A 21,334-nucleotide genomic window follows, 5' to 3' on the forward strand; every position below is an offset into this window, starting at 1 on the left:
GAGCCCTAGTTGGAGCATAGAGTCCTCAGAGCAACTGCCAGAATGGCTCCTAACATCTCAGGGTTTGAGCAGTGGTGTTAGCAACTTCACTATAAACAATGGTGACAACGGCAGTGGTAGGAGGGTAAGGGGGCAAGCAGCAAGAGAGGGAGAATCATGGAAAATCACAAGACAGACCTCTGAAGGCTATATTTGAATTGTAGGTAGTCCCCAACAATGAATATGTGCTAACTCTGTAAACAGCTGACTCTGTAAACTGCTTGTGGAAGGTTGTAAAGCACTGTGAAGCGATATATATAAATGCTATAGTGCTATATTAATCCATGGTTAATCAGGGTTTTGAATTCACCCAATTTTTTCATATTGTCAGGGTACACTGAACCACAATATGTCTGCCAACAGTCTTAGTTTGGTTGAAACAGCAATAATGTTTGTTAGAAAATGCCCTAAATGCCTGAAAATGATGCCCTGTTCAATTTAGGCTGGTGCTGTCATCCCAAATAACTTCTGAGATGGAGCTGCGTTATGTTATCATGAAGAATGAAATGGTGGGTGCTGTCTTTGCATCTTCCTCAACCGAACCAATGCAGCAACACTCATCCTTTGTCTCCAGTCCATCTCCTTGATGTCTATATCGCTGCTTGCACCAGTACTTTTACTAATGAAATTAGGAAGTTCAGAGAAAAGAGAAATGAACAGAACTTGGAATATAGGAGTCAACAGCAAAAAATGCTATGTGCCAGAAAGAGAGAGAGAAGGCAAATGGCTTTCCCTAGGCAGTGTTTTATTCCCAGGCAGAATTTTTGACACACGAGATTTTTTTCCCTACAGTCTGATTAGATGTACAATCCTTGCTTATTGAAAACATTATTGTTAAAATAACTACTATGCTGACATCAATATCTAACCACAAACATCACAAAACTAAATTCATTTCCTCACACTCTGCAGTTAAAAAGGCCACCTGGGAAAGGAAACATGCCTTTTTGTAAAACGTGCTTGATTCTCTACTAGACTCCACATTATAAAGGGAATAGAGAAAATTAAGCATAGGATAAACACAATAAGTAAACTTTTTAGTAAATGCTTACAAACTAAAACCCTCAAGAGAACTGATGAGCTTTCTGCCAGTAGAGATAAGTAAATGCAGCACTACTTTTCCAGTCCCCACCCTACCACAATTTGTTATGTGCAGTTAGCTCTCATTCTTTGGGTAGTCTACATTCTGGTCTGGGTTTAGGGGAAGAATGTTCTCATGCATGTAAATTATGTTTATTTTATTTTGGTGGATCAATGCTTTTCAGGCTTGAGAGACAGAATGCCACTGGGGTGAAGGGAACAATGGCAATAATAACAAGCAAATAAATAGAATTTTGTATATCTCTTTCTCTTATTGTGAATATTGATAAACATGGTACTAATGATACAGCTTTTGACAACATACTAAGCTATAATGTGATTAGTTAAGCTATTATTCAGAGTCATCTAAACAGTGATTACATAGATTATTTTTTTTCAAATAGCAATAAGTATACACTTACTGTATACACTTACTCTGCTTATCAAACAAATACCTATTTACAAATGAATCAGAAATGTTGCTATTATGATCCCATAACAGTTTTATCTACCTCCCCACCGCCAATTAACACTGAATATATTTGCTCTTTCATATTGGAACATTTACATATCTAAACAGAACATATCACCTAGGTCTTAAGAGGTACTGTACGATGACAATTTGTTAGCAATTTTTTCTCACCTGTTTTATTTCCATTTAGTTTTTTAAAAAAATAATTTTAAAATGAGAAAGAAAATACCAACTTCAAATACACCTGCATTTCCAACAATTCCTCTGGGTGCCACATGGACTCCAGAGGCATCAATAAGTAGTTACCCAATGCTTTGTTTGCTTTTGGTTTCCAGCTCTTTTGTAACTGACCACAGCCACCATGACTACCATTTTGTGAGAGTGTCCATTACCTGCTTTAAAAATTTCAGATGAGTCTCTCTCTCTCTCTCTGCATCAAAAAAGTTGGAGAACCTTAACATTCCCTATAACAGAATGTTATAACAGGCCTATATCTGTTTTTATCCTCCCTGATCATAACATTTTCTATTTTTCAATCATTACATTTCCTTCTACATACGTCCATCAATAATTTTATATTTGAAGCTTCTGATTCCTTTAAAAAAAAGAATTAGACTTTCTCTACAAGTTTACACTTCCAAGTACTTAAATTTACCATTGTTCTATTTAACTGCAACATAATTCAAGCCAATAATAACTTCATATTCTTACTTTATACTGTTTTGACCCAGAAAATGAGTAAATAGTCTGCAAAACTGTTTTCCAGGATATTCCATAGTATGTATAGTATATAAAAGAGTCAGCTGGCTGCATTCAGTAAAGTGGTTAACTTTTTAATGATAATTTTAGTAAATGTTACAATTAAAGAATACAAAGTAAAAAAATAAAATAATAAAAAGAGAAAGTGCAGGAAAGGAAAGTAAGAGAAAGAAAATAAATATTTAAAGAACTGGCTTCTCAGTTATATGCAGTATAAACAATTTTTGTAATTTATACCTTCTCTTAAAAGGCAACAAAAGATTTCTTCTTTCTGTAGCTCATCATATCTTATCTACAAACCCTTAAAGCTTGGTCATTCAGTCCTGGTGAACAAAAGCCCATTAAGGCGGGGTGTCAAACTTGCATCAGCATGACGGCATCACGTGACGTATCTGAACCCTTTGCTAGCCTGGGCGGGTCATGGCCAGCACGCGACGCATGCGGGCTGCGAATTTGACAGCCCTGCATTAAGGGTTGCTAGAGATAACAACATACCTATTTTAACTTTGATCAAATAAACTATTTCATTTTGAACAATCTTGATCCTTAATCCCCTCAAATAATGTCTTAAAACTTTTTTTTTTTTTAATTTGATTTATATGCCGCCCTTCTCCGGAGACTCAGGGCGGCTTACAATGCGCTAAGCAATAGCCTTCATACTTTTGTATATTTATACAAAGTCAGCTTACTGCCCCCACAAACTGGGTCCTCATTTAACCTACCTTAGAAAGGATGGAAGGCTGAGTCAACCTTGAGCCTGGTAAGATTCGAACCTGCAGAAATTGCAGGCAGCTGTGTTAATAACAGGGTGCATTAAACCACTGTTCTACCAAGGCTCTTGAAATAAACTTGATTTATTTTCATTTTTTTCTTTGTTTCTTCTCACAAAACTCTTCAAAACTTTAACAAGTCTCCTTTGTAAATTTAATTTGGAAAAGTTATCTAGGTCATTCTTTTGGTTTGTTAATTGAGTATCCTTTTAATTTTTAAGACTTTATCTGGTTTCATTTGTATATCAAGTGTAGCATCTTTTTTTATATAATTCTTGTAGCCTGCCATTTTTAGATCGCTTTCAGATCAATCTTAACCCCGTGTGATAAAACTTGTTCTTCTTCCATAATGACTTTTAAAAACAGCCTATCTATAATGGCAAACACTCTTAAAATTAACTTCTGGATCACAAATATCCATCAGTACACAAAGTGTAAAAGTATTTTGCTCCATTCTGTATTAGTAAGTCAAATTTAAATGTTCTTTTCCTTTAATTGTAACTTCAGTTTCTTCTGGTTCCCTCTAGTGTCCAATCTTCAAAGTCCCATCCTAACATGTTTTTTAAAAGAATTCAAAATAACAGCATTTTCCTGTGGCCAGAATTCTTATAATGAATTTTAAAATCTTATTTCAAAAACATTTGGATTCTTGGTCCCTTTTTAACTTTCCAAAATCAATGTTCTAATCATCCTTTTGCTGTTTATTAAAACAATTTTTTTAAAGTCCTTGTATTTAAAGCCTCTTTTGGTAAGGATTGAAGGAAACTCACCCGTGCCCAATAAAATTTGTCATTCCAATGGTTTCTAATAGCAATAGCAATAGCTCTTAGATTTATATACCACTTCATAGTGCTTACAGCTCTAAGAATTTACAGTGTCAGTATATTGTCCCCAATAATTTGAGTCCTCAGTTTACCGACCTCGGAAGGATGGAAGGCTGAGTCAACCTAGAGCCAGTGAGAATTGAACTGCTGGCAGCCGGCAGTCAGCAGAAGTAGCCTACAGTACTACATTCTAACCTGAGCCAACATGGCTAGATAACTCTAATAGCTGAAAAGCAGTTAATAAGCAATTTAAAAAAAAAATAGAAAAGGAAATATATGAACCTGGGGTCATTTTGAAGTCACCAAATGTAGTGAAGATGGTTTTCCTTTGTCTCCCAGAGCTCCAAACGGATGTCTCCTCGCAAGAAGCAACTGTCTGGAGAATTTATGGGTAATTTCAAGTCCTCTCCTTGTCAAGAGAGGAATTACAAAGAGATTTTAACAGAGCCAGAAGTCCCCAGTAAATAACTTAACTTTTCACGTAGCTGTAATATGCTTTTAGAACTGCTGATCTTTATATATCTGTGCCACTATTTACATACAAGATTTGAAGCATACAATAAGCTTCTAAATTGCCCTTGCCCTACAACCATTAGAAACCTTTGCAATCATGAACTACTGTATCTAAAGATATTAGATGTACAGTTTGCCGAAATTTCAGGTAACATATTTAGTTTTCAGAATAGCTAAATACCATCCAATTCAGATAAATGTTAGCCAATTTTAAACAACCAAGATAGTGTTAAACAATCAGAATAGATGTTCAGTTAAGAATGCAGGTTCATTCTGGGAAATTTATGAACAAGGTAAGACTAATATTACCAGTATATATCTGGTTTAAGGCTGAATAATAATAACAACTGTAACTCATTGTCTAATTTAGGTTTGCCATTTGAGTACTGTATTCAGATAAAGGATGATAAGATAAAACTAAGACAAACCCATATTGATCTCTCTCCTTTCTCTCTAGAGATTGTTACTTATTTCTGCCGAAATCCAAACAACTCATATTAGCCTTAAAATGGATACTGTACTTTGCATGAAATACCTGATGTTTTTCTTCTGTGTTCTGGTGTTTGTAAGTATTATAGGACTGTGCTTAAAATAAATCCCCCTTCAAACTTGGTTCATTACCTAAATGAGAACTGCTTAAGCCTCGTGCATCATCTCAGGTGGATGGTCGGTTATCTCATTTGCTAAAATCTGAAATGCTTCCTTATCGTGCAGCGTTCCTCAACCTTTCCGGATTTGTGGACCAGTGGGGATGGGGGATGGGGGATGGGGGAGAGCATGGTTCTGCACAAGTAAATGGAGCTATGCGTGCTTGCTTCTCCCCCACCCCCCCCCCCGCTGCTTCTGTGGCCCGGTTCCAAATGAGCCATGGCCCCGGGGTTGGGAACCCTATTGTGTATATACACAGTGGAGAAAAAACAGGTATGCTTATAAATGTTAAAATTCTTATAATGAAATAATGAAATTCAGGAAAACTCTGATAGACTGTACTTCAACATAAGCAATGCCCTACTGGATTAGATCCAGCAATTTGTTGTCATAGATGCCAACCAATTAAAGAAGGAAGGCCCACTAATTCCAAGCAGATAGTCTTCAGAAACAGTCACACGGCCATCAGTGCTAATAAAAACTGATTCCCATGACTCCCATGAATTTCTCCAACCCATTTTTTAAAGGCCAAACTGGTAGCCAACATCATTCTTGTGGAAGCAAATTCCAAAATTACATTGTGTAAAAAAAATTTTTTTGCCCAATTCTTCCAAGATTCAGTTTCATAGGCTTACTGTATGTCTAGTTCTAGTATTTTAAGAGGGGAAAATATTCTTGTCTCCTTTATCCACACCATGTGTACATTTATATGCTCGATCATATCCCCTTTTGGCATTTTACATTTGCTCACATTGAATGATGTCTGCCATTTGTTATTTTTGTCCTGTTATTTTCTGTTTTATGTGTAATTTTATATGTCTAGGACAGAATTCTCAAATTTTTAAAATTCTCAATCTGTGTTCTGTAGATCAACATTGGTCTGCAGAAATTCACCTGGTGGTCTACCACAAACTCTTATGAATTCACCAGCAATCTGCAGGAAGTTTGCATGGGACTAGCTAGCCTCTTTGACTAAAGAAAAACAGTAACCTGCCATACAATAGATAATTTCTGGGTTTTTGCTAAAGGAAAATACCTAGATACGTTGAAAAATTGTCTACCTGGAATGGGATCTAGAGTTAATATTCTTCCAATACTGCCTTGTCCCTTTGAAATAGAATCTTGCAGCTTTAAATTGCCAAAAGATTTTCCACAGAACGCTGATATGTGAGACTTGGAATGTCTGTTAAAGGTGTGCTTCGGTGTCCAGATGGCAGCCAGACCTCTTGTTAATCTTGCCCAAAATTGTATCCAACTACCCTTGCCTTATGAGCCAGTCTTCCCCTTGGAACTGGATTCCTAAGGGAATACTAATTTCTCATCAGAAAAACTGTTAGCTAAGTTAAACACTGCTAGAATTTTTAAAACAGTATTTATAGAGGACTTTTACATTGAATGGTTATTCTGTGTATTTTTCAGATTGGATCACTCTGCCTTATTATTGTGGCTATCTGGGCAATAATTGACCCTAAAAGAATTCTGGATATCCATCCAAACTATTTCTTAAAAATAGCAGCTTCTATCATCCTCCTTATGGGTCTACTGCTCTCATGGCTGAGCTATTTGGGCATATATGCAACTGTTGCTGAAGATGTAAAGCTGTTGAAGAATGTAAGTGAAGGGAGTTCACTGGTATGAAGACTGAATATTGATGCAAACATACATTACAAGAGATTTGTAAGTTTGGAATTCATATCATGGCTTTGAAACATCATGTGCAATGGCTAAGAATAATGCAGTCCGGTAGTTGTGAGACCTGTGGTTTAATCCTGCATATTTCTACTAGATGCAGCAAAAATTATTACGAGAAAATGAATTTAGGATTAAAGTATATTGTCATTAATAGAGATCTCCTGATTAGGCTGATACATGACATCCAGTTGTAACATTTTGTACGGAAGCATTAGGATTAGATCCTCCCATGCTATGTAGCATATCGGACAGCAAAGTATCTCTAGCAGTTTGTGTCTTCCCATGTGATGCTTTGAGTCCTTAAATCTTCCATGAACATTCTTCAGAATGTATTTTGAGATGTCCTCCTGGTCATTTGGAATTGTGGGTGGGGGGTCCATCTCACTGCCATCTTGGGGATTTGATTGTTCTCCATGAGGAGAATATCACCTGCAAGTTGTAGTTTTTTGTGTATGTATGGAAGAGATGGGCCTAATTCTGCATGTTATTTTCACTTTACAGCTCGTCATAGTGGTCCTGGTGATCTCCATTGTGAAGCTTCTGGTCACTATACTCCTTTATTTCTTTGCAGCAAAGGTAATAATGAGTCAGGGATTAGACCACATATCTGAAATTTCTCATCCTTATTGCTTCCTTTGCTATCCTAAAACCTCCAAAACAGTTCTATTGCTTTAAGAACTCTCTTCATATAAACATGAGCTTTTTTCATGTAGACATATCTTTGAATCAATAGATTCCCACTTGCTAGAGAGGATCATAGGGAAATAGATTGCTTATTGAATTTGTCATACACTGGCCTTGTGGATGAATCTTGAGGAAAAAAATGCCTCTTCTTTGTATTTCTAATGTATAATAACTGGTAAAAGAATATTTAGAAAATATGATTGCTGACATAAAACTTCACATGCTTTGACATCTCTATCATGTCTACTATAACCACTTGAGGCTTTGTACTTGGTAGCGAGATAAATTCTACACTTTTTTTCAGATCCGTGACAAATACCTTGTAAATCAGCTGGCCAAGAAGTATGAGGGAGATGATGGCACTAATGTATACTCTAAAGCTTTAAATGGCTTCATGATCATGGTAATCAAGAATGAGCAATACTTTTATCTTAAGGTCATGAGATTTTGTCAGTCATGTACATTTGCAAAATGGTATATAACCACAATATGTAAAATGAGTGTGACACCTAAATATTATATAAAAGTCTTATATCCAATGCAATATGTTCTCTCAAAAGCCTTAAAATTGAAAGAGGAATTAATATAAATGTTATATTATAATTAATATAAATTCCTTTTACATGTATTTCAGAAAACAAACAAGTATTGGCCATTTCCTTAATTAGATAAATTGAAATTTGTATACTAATTTGAAAGAGATGTAATCAAATTGATCTGTGTTATCATTTAGTTGAACATTTTTGAAGAAACTGGAAAGATTATACAAGAGCTTTTAATATTTAATAAAACTGTAGGTTTAAATCTATTTTCCTAAGGACATACAAATGAGTAACAAAACAAGTTAAATCTTTTTTGTTGTTAGGTCTCAGGTGTAACATAACAAAATAATGAAAAACTAAAGTCTTTCTTTGAATCCATGGTACCCCGTTTCCCCGAAAATAAGACATCTCCTGATAATAAGACCAATTGGGCTTTTGAGCGCATGCGCTAAAAATAAGCCTCCCCCAAAAGTAAGCCCTCTCCAAAAATATTTAAATGCAGAGCTGGAAATCAGGTAAGACGGCAAGAAGAGCCCCATCTTGCTCCACGCATTCCAAAATAATAAGACCTCCCTGAAAATAAGGCCAAGCACTTATTTCGGGGTTCAAAAAAATATAAGACAGTGTACTTGATACTATAATATATAATAATGGCTTAAAAATTAACATAGCACAAAATAATCTTAAAGGATCCTTTAACTGATTCTTAAAACAGAAGGTTTTGCTCATATTTAGTCTCTGTTTTTAAGTTATATCAACAAAAACTTGTAATAGATCACCTCTATTTATAGAAATATATTTTGGATAGAAATACTTTATTTGAAAATATTTCTCTCTTTAAAATTAGATATGTGTGACTATGTGTGTGTATTGGGGTGGGTTTTACTTACCTTTACTACTGGTTCACAACGGGAGCACGCTCTCTTCGCTTGCGTGCACTTCGCTTGCATGCACAGAAGCTTTTGCGCATGAGCAGATCATCAATTATGACATCCGGGGGGTGGGGGGTGGAATCTCCCACCGCTTTTACTACTGGTTCTAAAGAACCGGACAGAACTGGGAGCAACTCACCACTGGTGTGTATCCCAACATAGTAGGAGCATTAGAGACTGTGAGGCCTAGGCTGGGAGAGTGGCTCCAACAGATCCCAGGAACAACATCAGAGCTCTCTGCCCTGAAGAGGGCAGTGCTAGGAACAGTTAAGATAATATGCAGAACCCTTAAACTCCCAGGCCTCTGGTAGGGGAATAGAGATTGAGCAGGACACATACGACCCATAGGGTGTGTGTGTGTACATGTGCATGTGTGCATTTCTATATTTGCCTTGCTATGTAATATATAGTATATGAAGCCATTCTTACTTAAATTTAGTTAAAGTTTGATTATGTATACATATAGGTAGCCCTTGTTTGGTAAACATAGTTGGGACTAGAAGCTCTGCTCTTAAAGTAGTTACTAAATGGCAAATCATGTAATTGTGACTGTTCTTTCCTTTTCACTCTCCTCTACCCTTTGGAATACTTACCCTGCAGCTTGAGGCAACTTACTGGCAGTTGCTGCCTATAAATTACATGATTAATTAGTTTCACATTTTCTGTTGCCCTATGGGAATGCTCACCCAAACTGGGATATTTAGTAAGAAGGGAATTAATGTTTGTATTAAATTCATTGGAGAGGAAGGACTACAATAAGTAATCAGGCACACAAGGGGGAATACACATCAAAAGCAATGTGCTGGGAACAGCCATTATGCTATGCAAACATAGCATGATGTTTTATATTTTCCATTGTGTGCCCGCTTACTCTATTGCAATCCCTTCTTCTCCAATTTCTCCCCTAGGGAGAAGGAGGAAAAAAAAGATCCATACAGAGATTGGTTGTAATTTTTCTTTCTTCCCACACTTCAGAGTAGAAAATTTGGTTAAACAAGTATGAGGGAGAGTAGCTGTTTTATAGGTGTTACAAAAGTCAAAGAAATTCTGATTAAATTTTGAATAGTTGTACAGAATTTAAACAGGAGCAAGTGATCCTTCACTTACTTTAGCTATAAACCATTTAGGACTTTCATTTAAACAGAGTGATAACCAGTAAAATTACAATACTGGTGCACACAATGCATAAAATGAGAGTTATAACTTGTTCTTAATAAGCATTCCTCATTCCTAGGGAAAAGCTTCAGACATTAGCCTTCATCACAATATAGGCGCAACCATTCTAATCATAAACATAAAACTAGTCTAGCATCCTTAAATACAGTTACTTCTACATCTTGTTTCTTATAAGAATTAACCTGATACAGAAAGAATAGAGAAATGATATCCAAAGATGTTGAAGAAAAGTGGTAAATAATGCAAACTTATGAAAATTACCTTTTCTAAATACTTTATCACCATTTATCATTACTACCGGACATTATTATGAAATTATCAGAACATGATACTATTTATTGACAGCCTAATGTCACTATTCTTGAATTCTTCTAAACACATCAGCAAAATAAAATAAATAATCCCAGGAATTGTAGAGAGAAATGGTTGCAAAAATTTAGAAATTCAGATAGCAGAAAGTATCTGAAAGTAATTAACTTAATTAAATAACTTTAGGGGGCTAAGATTTTATTTCTATACTTTTGTTCTTTTTTAGTTTCAGTGTTGTGGAATTTTAGGATCTAGAGATTTTCAGGATGCTGAATTTTTCAAAGAAAAGCAGCCCCGTGACTCATGGCCACAAGCTTGCTGTACTCGAGGCAAATCCCCTGAACCTGAGGAAATTCTGGATGTGAAGCTCTGTCAGGAAGGAAAAGATGGATATGTCAATAATTTAGTAAGGATGTTTGCTCATCTGCATGCTATATAATCACTGTAATCCTTAGACAAAGAGTTCTAGAGAGAAATTTACTGATAACTGTTAAATAGGACCTTTATTGATATAATTGCTCTCCTGCTTTGGACTCTAATAATGTAAGTAATTAATATTTGCATTTTTAAAATTCTCACATGCTTGCCTGCCAAAAGAGAATGTTGAATCTCTTAGAAAGTTTAGCATCTTATTCATCAGTACTGACTCAAAGGCTGACATACACAATAATTATTAGGAGAGCAAATTCTGTGTAATGGTTAAGAAGTTGGATTAGGACTGGCAAAACCGAAGTTCTAGGTCACACCTTAGACACAGAAAAAAAGCTGAGTGACCTTGGGCCAGTCATTTTCTCTCAACCCTAGGAAGAAGGCAATGACAAACCACTTCTGATATGTTATCACATATCATAGACTTGTCCACATAATTGCCAGGATTTAGTTAAAATTAACTTAAAACCCCCTCTCCCCAAAAGGTGTTTACGTTATCACTGGAATATCTTTTAAGGTTTATTTTAGTCATGCGTACCAGCTTTACAATTTAACAATTGCTTTTCAGCATATATAAATTCAATTTGAAACTATCAGTATCAACTCTCAAATAGTCCAAATATGGTGCTTAAATTGGGCCCCACTTTTCTTTCAAAGGAATTCTCAGGACATGTAGAGAGGATGAGAAACCATCTGCTAACCAGATATATAGTATAGCAAGCCCTTCTACAAGTCAACATCTTGAGAGATATTCATGTTGTGTATTTGGGTTACTTTAATGCTGGAGAAATTTGCATAATGATTCTTTTATTTATTATAGGGCTGCTCCCAAGTAATTGCATATTTCTTTTCTTGGTACACATGGACTTTTGTGGGCTGTTGTTTAGGAGTATTAGCTGCTGAGGTAAGCAGGCATGAGTCTATTTGTGAAGTAAGCTTCATATTTTCCTTTGGCCCTCCCCCTTTATTAGATTCAATAGTGTGGTTTATTTAATTTAATGTGTTGATTCTTTCCAGAAAGTACAAACCATGGCTAACAAATTATAGCTTCAGATGATCAGCATTTGATGTACTTGTTTTTTATTTGCTTTATATCCCTTGTGAAGATTCTCCCTAAAAGATGGAGTATAAATTTATTAATTAAATAAGTTTTACTTTGGGTTTCAATCATGGGCAAAGAAAATTACTTCTCTTGATATATCAAAATCTCTTATAGAAATAATGGAACTACACAAAAAATAAGAGGGAGGGGAGCTAGTTTGTTCCTAAATATTCTGATTTCTTACTTTTTTTTTATTAACCAGGCATGATTTCCTTCTGGAAAGAGGAAATTTGCTTCTTAAATTGATGTTATATTCTAGCTTAAACAAAACCCTGAGGCAGTTGGAAGTTGAACTAATATATCAATCTTGATATTTGTTTCAGATATTTGTTATGGCAACTGCATGGTACCTGCATCGCAAATTAGATGATTGATCTAGCTTGCTAATTCAGGAGAAAATTAAACATACAATACTGGGAAAATGTATTGGTATTTCATGTTTTAGTTTTTTTTTAAAAAGGATAGAAGCACTATCTTTCAGATACTCCAAAACTTGAAAGGCCCAGCTGAGGAATCATGGGTACAAGGTACCTGCAGCCCTAGTAGAGATGTGGGGGGTCCTAGTTGGAACACCATTGTCATCTCAGGCCCTGCACCTACTTTTTTTTATCTTGGTGCGTAGAATAACAGAGTTGGAAGGGACCTTGGCGGTCTTCTAGTCCAACCCCCTGCTTAGGCAGGAAACCCTACATCACCTCAGACAAATGGTTATCCAACATCATCTTAAAAACTTCCAGTGTTGGAGCATTCACAACTTCTGGAGGCAAGTTGTTCCATTGATTAATTGTTCTATCAGGAAATTTCTCCTTAGTTCTAAGTTGCTTCTCTCCTTGATTAGTTGCCACCCATTGCTTCTTGTCCTACCCTCAGGTGCTTTGGAGAATAGCTTGACTCCCTCTTCTTTGTGGCAGCCCCTGAGATATTGGAACACTGCTATCATGTCTCCCCTAGTCCTTCTTTTCATTAAATTAGACGTACCCAGTTCCTGCAACCGTTCTTCATGTTTCTTTGTCAGTGTGAGAAGAGAAATGTCTCTTGCCTTCTAAAGCCCCTTTCTCTAATACATGTTGGCCCACTGGAGTAAATTTTATGTGAGAGACTCATCGTAAGTTGTGTTCTTATCAAGTATTTCAGCCCTGCTTAAAATGCCTTGATTTGGTATTTTAATATTTCTCATTTTAGATCATCACTGTAAATGCTTTATCTGCATTGCTGTTTGCAGGGGCATAATACTACCATTTGTGTATTAATAACAATTCAGTGGGTATTCAATAGATGCTAGATGTAAAAATGAAAAAATGGTGACAAGAATTCAAAAAACTACATGTACTGCTGGTTGGTGAAAGAAAGGATACTCTTGGTACTTGAATGTTACTGCAGTTCTGGCAGTCTATTTGACCACAGTACATGGACTGGTATGAGTGTTAGACATAGATTATCCCAATCCCATTCCTTACCTCAGACAACTAAAAATGATCAAACAACAACTTTGCCAATTTAAATTGTTTAAAGGTGAGGGGGTGAAGGTCTATAGGCGGGTTCAGAAAAAGTCAAGGTGGTGATTGCAACTGTGTGATCAAAGCTGTACCTTTTTTTTACTTGTGTCATTGCCACTAGCTTGATTTTTTTGAATCTTGGATTCCCCTGGAGTTATTCCTTTATTATATCAGTATTCAAACATGATAAATAAATACACAAGATGAAATTCATGTATATCCTTTAAAAATAGAATAAAAGCAAAATATATGCCATAGTACTATTATTAACAGACTATAGAACAATATGTACAGTCATTCATGCCCTAGTCAACTCATGGCTCAACTACTGCAGTGTCTTTACATTGATCTGCCCTTGAAGAATACTTGAAGCTTCAACTGGTCCAAATGTAGCAACATTGACAGTGATGGACATGCGTCTGTTATGTACACTCACCACCTCAAGATCCTCGTGGAGCTTGCTGGACTTCCAGGTGAGGTTCTATGGCAGATTAGATGTCTCTGAAGACAGAAAGAGCTGAAAGTAGTGAATGAAAGCCAGTAGTGATTTCTAACCAACAAAGCTTTTCTGGATAAAGGAGAGATCAAATGATTGCCCACCTGCACTCTGGACCTCTCCTTGTGCTGAGATGGGATGGAAGTCCTGTGGTTTTCTCATCAGTAGATGGAATTGGATTGAGGAAGAAACACTGTGCTCACATATGCAAGTGCAGCCTTTTAAAGGATATTCAGTTTGACCAAATGCTCACTTTAATTACTTTCATATAGTCAATTAACAGTTGGAAAAAAAATGGTCTTTGAAAGCAACAAGACAAAAAGATAAAAGATGGGAGGAGAAACTTGCCTTTTTTTCATCTTTGTAATTGACTTACTTTCACTTTTGAATTATAAGTAAAAGAATGGCAACCATCAGAGCTGCAAGGGTGAGGGAAGGAGAGGATTATTGGAGCAACAATCTGTAAAGATGAAAAAACTTAAAAAGCAAATTAAAGAAACTACATGACAAGAGAGCCACTTAGTCTAGTGGTTAAGGCACAAAACTAGAAAGCAGGAGATCATGAGTTCAAGTACTGCCTTAGCCATGAAAGCTGGCTGGCTGATTTTGGCCAGTCACTGTCTCTCAACCCAACTCACCTCACAGGGTGGTTGTTGTGAGGAAAATTGGAGGAATGTGTGTTGGATATGTTCACTGCCTTGAGTTACTAGTACAAACACAAGTGGGATGTACATAAATAAAATAGTAAAATAAAGTTACAGGAGAAGTTAAATTAATGACAAAGTGGAAATTTTAGAAAGTGAAATAGAATAATAAATAGAAAGATGAGAAAAGGTTTAGACCCATGATGGCGAACCTATGGCATGGGTGCCCAAAGTGGCATGTGGAGTCATGCCTTTTGGCATGCATGGCGTCGCCCGTTCCTCTTCTGGGTTTCTGGTGCACATGCGCCCGCGACGATCAGCTGGCCTTTGTGTGTGCAGCAGTGCCGGAAACTAGAAAAGCTGGTCTTCCATTTTCCGGGGTGAGCATGCACGCCGGCCAGCTGATCGGCACCTGCGCCTGCACAGCAGTAACTTGAAGACTTGCTGACCAGAAGTTAATTTCCCCATGCCAGCTCCTCTTCCTGGTCACGGCCCAGACAAGTGCGTGAAGTGCTCCCTTTTTGGCAATCGTTGCCCCGCACGCATGCACTCCCTTTTCGGCACTCAGTGCCGAAAAGGTTTGCCATCACTGGTTTAGACAATGTGGCTTTACTGGGATTGAAAAAGAAATACTTGAGATTTACAGCAATTTCAGAGAATCCTGGAGAAGACACCAGAGAAAAAGTTGTTCAGTCTTCGACAAACTTTTTTTTGGAATAGGATGGTGACGCTGCTCTTGCTGAGAGAGCGTCTTGTGCAATTTAGCAGCTGTGAGCCACTGCTTTCCTCTAAGTCCCATCCAGAAGCAGCAGCCTTGTTGAATGCTGTTTCTCTCAACCGCAGCGCTTTCCAGATGGAATTTAAGAGGAAAGCGGCGGCTCACAGCTGCTAAATTGCCCAAGACGCTTTCCCAGCATTGCAGAGAGAAACAGCCATTGCCCCAGAGAACAAAGATTGAAGGGACTAGGCCCAGAAAGGCTGCTTGGTCGAGCCTCGCTGAACTCTTCAGCTTTAGGTATATTCTGTAATTCAGATTCAAATATACCCTATTCCTTTAATTTATTTGGAATATTATTTCTTATTCTTTTTCTTTATTCTGTATAACATTATTTACCTGAAAGGGGATATTTGGTCAATACAAATGTACAATCCAAATTATGTGCTAATATATCATGTAGCTACTTCCAGGGAGCTTCTCTCCATTATAGAGATCCTAATTTTCAGTACTCTGCAAAAGCTGCATTACAAATACTAATACAAGCAGCATAGTTTACATTGTTGTTAATTTTATTTTAGGACACATCTATCTGCATATTAATTGCCTACATGGGAAGTCACTGGCCATGCTAAGAATTTTCCAGATATGCAAAAGCAAAAAGAAGGAAAAAAATGCTTCTGAGATTTAGAGAATGTCACCTTATTCCAGTAGATTAGAAAGTTTTGGTTCATATTAAGAAAGCCAAAAAACCCCAAAAATTCAGAATAGACAGTATAACTTAACCAAAGGGGGGGGTCTATAGTTACTCATATTAGTTGGATTAGTTACATTTTATGATAGGTTACACTTTAAATATCATTACTTTAATGTACCATGTTACATTATATTGCCACGTAATAAACCTGTATAAATATTTGATTATATTTTGATTCAAATATGCCTGAGAACAGAGTTCAGAGAACAAAATCACATAATAAAAAGGAATCCAGAATTAAAATTCAGAATATATGTTGAAATGGCAATCAATTTAATGTATAATGATTTCCTGTAAATCTTCGATAGTTTTTTAAAATATGGATGCTAACTATCCATGAGGACTTTGTAATTCTTATGGAGAAATCAGAAATGTTGTTAAATGGTTCCCAATGTGTTTGTTTAAAGAAAATTAGAAAACCTGAATAAAATGGAGTTGAAAGTGCTCAGTAGAATAGCTACCACTTAAGGTTGGGTCAGTTGACTCTGCTGTAAACAGCTGCTTTGCTTTGGGCTTGGGCCATGGAGTAAATTTGCATTCCAGGTGACAATGTCACATTTTATGTTGATCTGAAACACCTTTTACAGTTTTTTTCTAAAAAAAATTATTTTTCCAAAAATAAAATACAAATACTGAATAAAAGAAAACAACAAAGCAAGAATTATAAACAAGATACAGAAAAATGAAAATGGAAAAAAGGTTTATGCAACAAACATAAAATTAACAGTAAACATATGACCTCCACCCTAGTTATTTTTGTATACAGTGTCAGCTGCAAGGATTGTGTGTGCCAAATATTGGAAAGAAAAAAGAATGTGCTGACACTGGACAAATGGATTTTGAAACTGCCGGAATTGGCAGAGAAGGCAAAATTAACTGTGTTGATTAGACACAATGGTTTGGATAAGTTTGGAAGCCATTTATGGAATTTCTGCAAGTTAAATATAATAAGGGACTATTAGCAGAGGGCTTTCAATTTAATATATTTTGGGGCATTAACAGTTAACAGCTTGATCTCACACGATCTAATTAATTCAATCCCTTGCATTGCGGTTCTACAAATGGCTATACATTTTTCATCTATACCATACTTGTATATTGTATATTACTATTTTACATCACATTCTCTTAACAAATATCTCAAATATACAAATCTATTATCAAATTGACTAAATACCAGTTCACTGTAAAAAAGCTGTTAACTGTTAACTCTCCCAAAATATATTAAACTTCAAAGCCTTCTGTTTTCAGAAATACCATATAGGTCAGTATTATTTTATTTATTTATTTATTTATTTATTTATTTATTTATTTATTTATTTATTTATTTATTTTATTATTTATTATTTTTCAACTTTCTATACCGCCCTTCTCCTTTCGGACTCAGGGCAGTGAACAGCCAAAATAAAAACATCTATATATAACATTACAATTAAAAATAGAGTTAAAATAATTTATAAATTTGGCCCGTAATTTAAAACTTGTCAATTTAAAATCAATATTAAAAAATTTTAAACTAACCCTAAAATCAAGACAGACCGGCTAACTGAAAAAAATAAGTTTTTAGGGCCCGACGAAAAGTCCGGAGGTCGGAGATCACTCGTATCTCTGGGGGTAGATTGTTCCATAGGGTAGGTGCCACCACAGAGAAGGCTCTCCTCCTGGGGGTCGCCAGCCGGCATTGTCTGGCCGACGGCACCCTGAGGAGGCCCTCTCTGTGGGAGCGAACCGGCCGGTGGGAGGCTATTGGTGGCAGAAGGCGATCCCGTAAGTACCTTGGCCCTAAGCCATGGAGCACTTTAAAGGTGATCACCAACACCTTGAAGCGCACCCGGAAGTCCACCGGAAGCCAATGCAGCTTGCGCAGGAGAGGAGTCACATGGGAGCGCCCCGTCGCTCCCATAATCCCCCACGCGGCTGCATTCTGCACCAGTTGGAGCCTCCAGGTATACCCCAAGGGGAGCCCCATGTAGAGAGCGTTACAATAGTCCAGACGAGAGGTGACGAGTGCTTGAGTGACCGTGCGTAGGGAGTCCCGGTCCAGAAAGGGGCGCAACTGGCATATCAGGCGAACCTGATAAAAAGCCCCCCTGGCCACGGCCGTCATATGCCCTTCTAAAGACAGCTGTGCATCCAGGAGGAGACCCAAGTTGCGGGCCCTCTCCGTGGGGGCCAATGATTCGCCCCCAATAACCATCGATGGCGTCAGCGGGCTATACCGGGACGCCGGCAGCCACAGCCACTCGGTCTTGGAAGGGTTGAGTCGAAGCCTGTTTCTCCCCATCCAGACCCGCACGGCCTCCAGGCACTGGGACATTTTGTTGTAAAGGTATAACAACATAATCTTGCAAGTCTGAATATGCATCATTCTTCCTTCGTCTATCGCTATGTGATCTAGAGAAGGGCTTGTGCGAGATATTTTCTCAAGTTACTTTCTTGACTGAGGTTCAGGCCTTTTTTTATCTGACTATTGTCTTGGTAGCAGTTCTTCCTCCTAACTTTAAGGCTATTCCTTCTGCAGAATGATATGAGTTCTGGAGGACCAAGGTTGGGAAAAACTATATTAGATTATGGGACAGCTGTTTAAATTACATTCATCAGTCAGCATTTTATGTAAAATATTATGCAATCATAATTTTAAATTAGAAAGATTCATTAAATATGTGTCTGGACACATTTTGTTAAGAAAAAATATCTAAAAATATTTCTTCAGCAGTGCTGATGTACAAAATATCGTTCCTATGGTTTTAGAAAAAAGATTGCACTTCTGTAAAAATTACTTCATCTGTGAACAGTTAGTTACTCACCTGAGTCACTTATTGTCCTGTCATTTGCAAGGCCGTGTTGCAAGGATGAAAACCACAGAAGTGACTCATTGGCCCTACTTACTCCTATAGATATATTTAAATCCTTATTGAAAACCCCCGCACACAAACACAATCATTTTTCTTTATGTGGCTTCTCAATTCAAGTACTAACAGTGATGGAGCTAGAACTAGCTATCTCTGAAGCCAAAGAGCCCATCCTTGAGTTTGATTTAGAAGTTAACAGATCTAAAGTTACACATTATGCTTCAAGGAACTTTTATCACATCACCTTCATCTCTCTAAACTATCATTTAAAGATACTAAGCTTGAATAGCAGAAACACAGGAAGTTGTTTTTGAAATACAGTTGTTTCCTAATACTACCAGCTTAGCTTATTTCAGCTTCCTATCTCAGTGGTCCCCAACCTTTTTGGCACCAGGGACCTATTTTATGGAAGACAATTTTTCCAAGAACCGGGAAGTGGGGGGGAGATGGAGAACACAAACTAGATTCCACACAAGTGCAGTTTCACTTTCATTCGCTGCTCACTCCAGCTATGCAGTCCGGTTCCTAACAGGCCATGGATCGGGTCCTATCATACTGTTTTTTCATATAGAGCTACAAACCTCTCTTCTTGTGGGGAAAAACAGATTGATGCAAAATAATCCTGGAAAGACTCAATTGGAAAAGGAGGGTCTCTGACAAGCAGAAGACAATGCAAGTTGTAGCCATCATTTGAAGAACATTGTTAGTGGGCTCTTATGCTGTAAGATGATCAGATATATCATCATTAGGACTGAGAACACAGAACTGATTTCTTCCACTGCATCTTTGATTCTTATATCCAGAAAGGATCTGTCTGTAAGCAATGTTCTTATACTGTGAGACATCCTGATGATTCAAATGGAGTCAGGCTTTAGGCTTTATCCAGATGCTTATGTTACTTATGATCAATGAGTCAGACTGAGTGTTAGTTACCAAAATATGCACACAATTAGGGTCAAAGGTGGTACTATTCTCTAGGTTCTGCTTGTCAAAATTTCCTTTGGCAAAGTGCCCAATGGGGATATAGTTAGCACACCTTGGTCTTGATGTATGTGATTTGTAAGTGCCCAATGCTACAAGCCCTTCATGGAGATAGCAATCTGGGTACTCCTGAGAGCCTGTATAGATCTGGATGCGGAAGATGGGGGCAGCCTGCCTAAAGAGAAGTGTGAAGGAGTTGCCAGCAGAAGGGGCCTTACCCCAAAAGTAGCCTATCACACTACTGTAAGCCTTACTGGGCGTATAATCCTGAAATGTTCCAATATCGGTTATTATATCTGCTGGGGGATTGTCAGGGATCTTAGAGAAATCCTCTTCAAAGTCTTCATCTTTCAGTTTGTTTAGTGTGCCCTGGAAGGAGGAATAGTGACCAACATGCTGGAAAAGGGATTGCCTGAAACGAATTTCCTCCTTTTGTGTAAGCAGGAGACGGAAATGCACAAAAAGCCAATCACAAGGCATCTCTTGGTAAAAGAGCATGAGGAATCGAGCAAGCCGGGGGATGTCAGTAGAATGGTAGAGCTTGGCAATGTAACCAAGTTTGGAAAATTCCAAAGTGACCCAAGAGGTACCCTCCTGGGATGCCAGATTTCTTTTGATTACTGTGAGGAAATGTTTGGTGCAACGGACATCATCCTCAATCATGAGGTAGTAGGTGGAGAGGTTGGATGCAAAGTTCATGAGGTAAGCATAATCAACATTCTGTTTTGATCGAAAGCGCACCCGTTCCTCAGGATCATTAAAATTCCTTTTTAGGCCTTCCAAGGGAGGATAATACTCAAGAGGTGTGTGGATAACTACTACGTTTCTCTGATGGAGCTGATCAGGAAACCTTCTGGCAATTTCCAACGCCATTTGAGAATTCCACTTATGGTCTGTATCCGTTAAATGTACCACCACCACCATTTCCTTCAGCTCTTCTTCTGAAGATTGTTCAAAGATGGATGTCAGGGTATCCAGGAGATAGTTTTGTCTCATCCGCTGGATAGAACAGAGTCCTAATGTCAGAAACTCTGCAGTGAAAAGAAAAAAATGTATGCACCTTGTAAGTTTGAATCCCGCTACCCAGGGTGTCAAATCACATACCTATTTGTTCTGTATATTTGCAGCCTTATGTAGCTGATATATGCATCAATCAACAAGAAACCCAAGGCACTAATTAAAAACGATTGTCACTAGGTTTAGAATAAACAAGTAAAGTAATTTTGCACTGATGGAAATTATTACAAGAGACAGTAACAACTCTAGTTTTAGGGATTTTAAAATACACTGCTCAAAAAAATAAAGGGAACACAAGCAGAAGACATCCGAGATCGGAATGAATGAAATAGCCTTATTAAATACTTCATTCGTTACATACAGTAGTTTTGTGTTCCCTTTAGTTGTTTGAACAGTGTATAAACT

The 21,334-nt window shown here is 37.3% G+C and overlaps 2 protein-coding genes across 8 annotated transcripts in view; one reads left to right on the top strand and one right to left on the bottom strand.

The window, feature by feature from the left end:
- The window catches only part of LOC117663739 (tetraspanin-18-like), a 26,892-nt gene continuing 5,558 nt past the window's right edge, over window positions 1-21,334 (top strand). For 2 of the 7 annotated variants that reach the window (XM_034414159.3, XM_034414157.3), the window contains exons 1-8: window positions 14-124; window positions 4,284-4,335; window positions 4,915-5,022; window positions 6,525-6,716; window positions 7,299-7,373; window positions 7,786-7,884; window positions 10,667-10,846; window positions 11,690-11,773. In XM_034414159.3, the coding sequence (XP_034270050.1) occupies window positions 99-124; window positions 4,284-4,335; window positions 4,915-5,022; window positions 6,525-6,716; window positions 7,299-7,373; window positions 7,786-7,884; window positions 10,667-10,846; window positions 11,690-11,773 (816 nt within the window). In that variant the 5' untranslated portion in view covers window positions 14-98. Of the gene's footprint in view, window positions 200-4,283; window positions 4,336-4,914; window positions 5,023-6,524; window positions 6,717-7,298; window positions 7,374-7,785; window positions 7,885-10,666; window positions 10,847-11,689; window positions 11,774-12,294; window positions 12,394-21,334 lie in introns of those variants that run through there. The other 5 variants (XM_034414160.3, XM_087889282.1, XM_034414158.3 and 2 more) reach the window with 4 other exon arrangements.
- The window catches only part of LOC117663738 (alpha-1,6-mannosyl-glycoprotein 4-beta-N-acetylglucosaminyltransferase-like), a 19,647-nt gene continuing 17,720 nt past the window's right edge, over window positions 19,408-21,334 (bottom strand). The window contains exon 4 of the mRNA XM_034414156.3: window positions 19,408-20,943. Coding sequence (XP_034270047.1) covers window positions 19,796-20,943 — 1,148 coding nt within the window. The 3' untranslated portion in view covers window positions 19,408-19,795. The remainder of the gene's footprint in view (window positions 20,944-21,334) is intronic.

This window comes from Pantherophis guttatus, chromosome 3, assembly GCF_059756535.1.
Source record: "Pantherophis guttatus breed Tessera chromosome 3, ASM5975653v1, whole genome shotgun sequence".
Classification (NCBI taxonomy): domain Eukaryota; kingdom Metazoa; phylum Chordata; class Lepidosauria; order Squamata; family Colubridae; genus Pantherophis; species Pantherophis guttatus.